A 4,325-nucleotide genomic window follows, 5' to 3' on the forward strand; every position below is an offset into this window, starting at 1 on the left:
TGGTAAAGCAACTATAAAAATTGTGATTTTATCCCCAAATCAGTACATTCTAGCTGATAGAAGTGCAATGATCAGAGAAAACCCAAGTAAACATTTAAACAAGAAGGTTTTTTTTAAAAAAGTGGTACCTAGCCTATAAAGTCATCGAAATATAACAAAGAAAATATTTGTAGAATGAATTCTAAAATAATCGAGATTTAGGAGTTATGATAAGAAATAAGTTAGGGTGTATTACACCCTAGTGTTATATTAGTGTATGATATTTATAGGGTTTATATTATTTAAAGGTTGTTTATAATTTATGATGCAATATACCTAAATAATGATCTGCTCTTGAATGATTTGAAATGTAACATTCAAATCTATTATATCTAGTTCTAAGAGTTTCATTATATATTTTTGAAAATTATTCCTGTATAGCCTATATTGAAATATTTAAAAATGCATAACACATACAGTTAGCAGAAGTGAACTTCTAGTTCACTAAAATAATTTATTGAAGGGTACAGTAAAGGTCGATTTTAAATTGTTTTGAATATCATTTTTTAGACAATAAACATTGGTGACAGCGAGTATCAAAAGTAACTCCCCAAACTACCAATCCTGCCGTAGTGATTGAACTATTGCAAAGTATAACATTCTCAGTCCAGCTACATTTAGTACTCACCTTTTCTTAATAAATAATTTGAAGAATATAAATTGTAATCTATTTAAATAATCTAATCAATATGATTATGACATCGAGATATTTCATGTACCCTAGCTTGTTTTCTCAATCTTGGGACAATTATATAAGTTATGATCATTACCATGCAATTCATATAAGAGATGAGTTTTGAAATGTAGAAGATTTTCGGTGAAATTCAGTAATTTATCTCCGTTATTATTACTTTCTGGTCGTGTTTAATTAAGAAAAATATTACAAAAGCTTTAGTTATTTTATATAATTGATAGATTAATAGTTTTAGTTATTATATGAATAAATGAGATCAATATAATATAATTCTCCATGTAAAAGTAAATCTCATCTATGAAAAGGCTAGTTTTTTGAGTATTGGAGCATAGTTATATCTGCACAGAACTTTCTAAAGTGAAAATATTAAATTCAACAATAATTGAACCCATTCCTTTCTCTGCAATAAAAAATTCATCTTTTCCACATATGATACTCACGATACTCACAAAATGCTGAACAATAGATCTAATATTATCTGAGCAATGGTAACCTACACATTTCATACAATTATAAAACTGTAACATAATAATATATCAAATCACTGTATCATTTTCCTGTAAAAATTAGTATTGCATTTTTTAAATTAATGCATCCTGTCTTAGATTACCTAAAGTGGGATTTCTATTCAATTGTTCAGAAAATTATAGCTGCGAATTTTTGGTGGGCCATTTATTCCTTATACAAAAAATCAGACATTTCTCGGCGTCTGATGATTAATGACACCAGAAATTAAATAATAAATCAGTCTTGCACGTCCATTATAATCGTATGTGAATTGGAGAATGAAATAGGTACTAATTTTCATAGCGAGTTATCACGAATTAATAATTCCTATGTTCAATAATTATCCATTGTGTCCTTCAACGTTCTACTCTCAGTGCATTCAATATGCATAAATGAATATTGTCTTTTTTCTTTAGGGCTACTTGTAATATAAATAGAAATACAAATCTCAGAACCCTTTTGAATTATTTTATCACAACATGTTTCGGAAATTAATGTCAAAAGGGTACTGAGATTTGTATTTCTATTTATTTTTGCATATGAATATATGCATATTCGAGAAAACCAAATTCTTATTAAGACACCTCATATTCAGAAATGCTCAATTCATCAATCTAATTCCATCTTAATGCAAAAATAATACTGATTTCATCATCGCAAGCTATTTTAATAGATTTGCAATAAAATCCACAGTATCAAATTAATAAGCCTTGTATTTATTTATTGGAATTGTAGCTTGTAAAATAGAAAAATAGAATGACTGAATTAGGCTATATGAAAATATTTATGAAGGGATGTGGGTATGTGAGTTTATGAGAGGAATATATTATTTATGTGAATAAAATACAACCATTAAAAAAAACGTATAAATTTATTGACTGGTCATTACAAATACATAGTTAAATTTTAAATAGTTATACACATTCATTATAATACTTATCACACAATTGAGAAATAAATAATACTATGGATAGTGTTACGAGCTATTTTACAGTCTCTGTTTTCTCTAGAAATTTTTGACAAGTTTTATTTTCAATCCACTTCCTCGACAGTGGGTCCACTTCTAGGGAATGGCTGGCCTTGGTTAAACTGTTGTCCACAAGAAGTCGGTCCATTCGTTGCACCACTCGAGTAGATCTTGGCCATGATTGGTGAGCAGAGCTGCTGCAGCTCCTTCAACTTGTGCTCGAACTCCTCCTTCTCGGCGAGTGTGTTGTTGTCCAGCCACTGCAAGCACTCGTCGCATCTCTGTCTGGCTGCCGACTTGTCACCGTCGCTCAGCTTACTTTCTGCTTCTTCAAGAGCTTGTTTTACACTGAAGATGTAGTTTTCAAGCTGGTTTCTAGCGCTCACTTTCTGCCTTTGTTTCTCGTCCTCTTCCTTGAACTGTTCAGCTTCATTCACCATCCTGTCAATATCAGCTTTAGACAGACGTCCTTTATCGTTCTTAATGACAATGTTCTTTGTAATTCCAGTTCCAGTCTCCTTAGCTGATACATTCAGAATGCCATTTGCATCCAGATCGAATGTGACTTCAATTTTGGGGACTCCTCTGGGTGCTGGTGGTATCCCTGTCAGGTCGAACGTTCCCAGTAGATTGTTGTCCTTGGTCATTGCCCTCTCACCTTCAAATACTTGGATTGTCACAGCTGGCTGATTATCTGAATAGGTGCTGAAGGTCTGCGACTGTTTGCATGGAATCCTGCAGTTGCGTTCAATTATTTTCGCCATCACTCCTCCTGCAGTTTCAATGCCCAGTGAGAGAGGTGTCACATCAACTAGTAGGACGTCCTGGATTTGTGAGCTCTGATCTCCACTGAGTATGGCTGCCTGAACTGCTGCTCCATATGCTACTGCTTCATCTGGGTTGATTGACAGGTTGAGAGACTTTCCATTGAAGAAGTTCTGTAGCAGTGACTGTATCTTCGGAATGCGAGTGGATCCTCCAACAAGTACAACATCATGGATTGATGATTTGTCCATCTTGGCATCGTTCAGGGCCTTCTCAACTGGATGTAGTGTAGAACGGAATAGATCAGCACACAGCTCTTCAAACCTCGCTCGTGATACTTTTGTGTAGAAGTCTACACCCTCACACAGTGCATCTATCTCAATGCTGGCCTCTGTACTAGAAGAGAGTGTCCTCTTTGCTCTTTCAGCTGCAGTCCTCAATCTCCTCAGTGCTCGTGGGTTGGACTTGATGTCTTTGCGGTATTTCCTCTTGAACTCCTCACTCAGATGATCCACAAGCCTGTTGTCAAAGTCCTCACCTCCAAGATGAGTGTCTCCAGCTGTAGATCTCACCTCAAATAAAGATCCCTCATCGATGGTGAGGATTGAGACATCGAACGTACCACCTCCCAGGTCGAAGATGAGGACGTTGCGCTCTCCTTTGAGGTTCTTGTCCAATCCATAGGCGAGGGCAGCAGCTGTGGGCTCGTTGATGATTCGAAGCACATTGAGTCCTGCAATAGCTCCTGCATCCTTGGTCGCCTGCCTCTGTGAGTCATTGAAGTAGGCTGGAACTGTGATGACTGCGTCCTTCACTGGTGCACCCAAGTACGTTTCTGCCGTCTCCTTCATTTTTGTGAGCACCATTGCACTGATTTCCTCAGGAGAAAACTTCTTCACTTCACCCTTGAACTCAACTTGAAGCTTTGGTTTTCCGCAATCGTTGAATACGCTGAAGGGCCAATGCTTCATGTCCTGCGTGATTTTCGGATCGTCGAAACGGCGGCCGATGAGACGTTTGGCGTCGAAGATGGTGTTTTTCGGGTTCATTGCGACCTGATTTTTGGCCGCATCGCCGATCAGCCGCTCCGAGTCCGTGAACGCAACATAGCTGGGTGTCGTCCTGTTTCCTTGGTCGTTGGCTACAATTTCCACTTTCCCCTGTTGAAACACTCCGACACACGAGTACGTTGTTCCGAGATCGATTCCAATAGCTGGTGTTTTCACTGGCATGATGATAGAGTTTGTAAAAGTAAAAGTTCAAATAACGTATAGACGTGTATTCGCACAATTCTCGATTTCAAATGATGGCGAGAAAACGCGCGGCTTGCTTATATAGGTCTCCCATTGGCCG

General features: G+C 37.0%; 1 protein-coding gene across 1 annotated transcript; it reads right to left on the reverse strand.

Annotated features, from left to right (window-relative positions):
* Positions 1 to 2,092: 2,092 nt before the first annotated feature.
* Positions 2,093 to 4,325, reverse strand: LOC111051944 (heat shock protein 68-like). The gene has a single exon (XM_039437650.1). The coding sequence runs from the start codon at positions 4,202 to 4,204 to the stop codon at positions 2,273 to 2,275; it is 1,932 nt and encodes a 643-aa protein (XP_039293584.1). The 5' UTR covers positions 4,205 to 4,325; the 3' UTR covers positions 2,093 to 2,272.

The sequence above is a fragment of the Nilaparvata lugens genome, chromosome 11 (assembly GCF_014356525.2).
Source record: "Nilaparvata lugens isolate BPH chromosome 11, ASM1435652v1, whole genome shotgun sequence".
NCBI classification, from domain to species: Eukaryota; Metazoa; Arthropoda; class Insecta; order Hemiptera; family Delphacidae; genus Nilaparvata; species Nilaparvata lugens.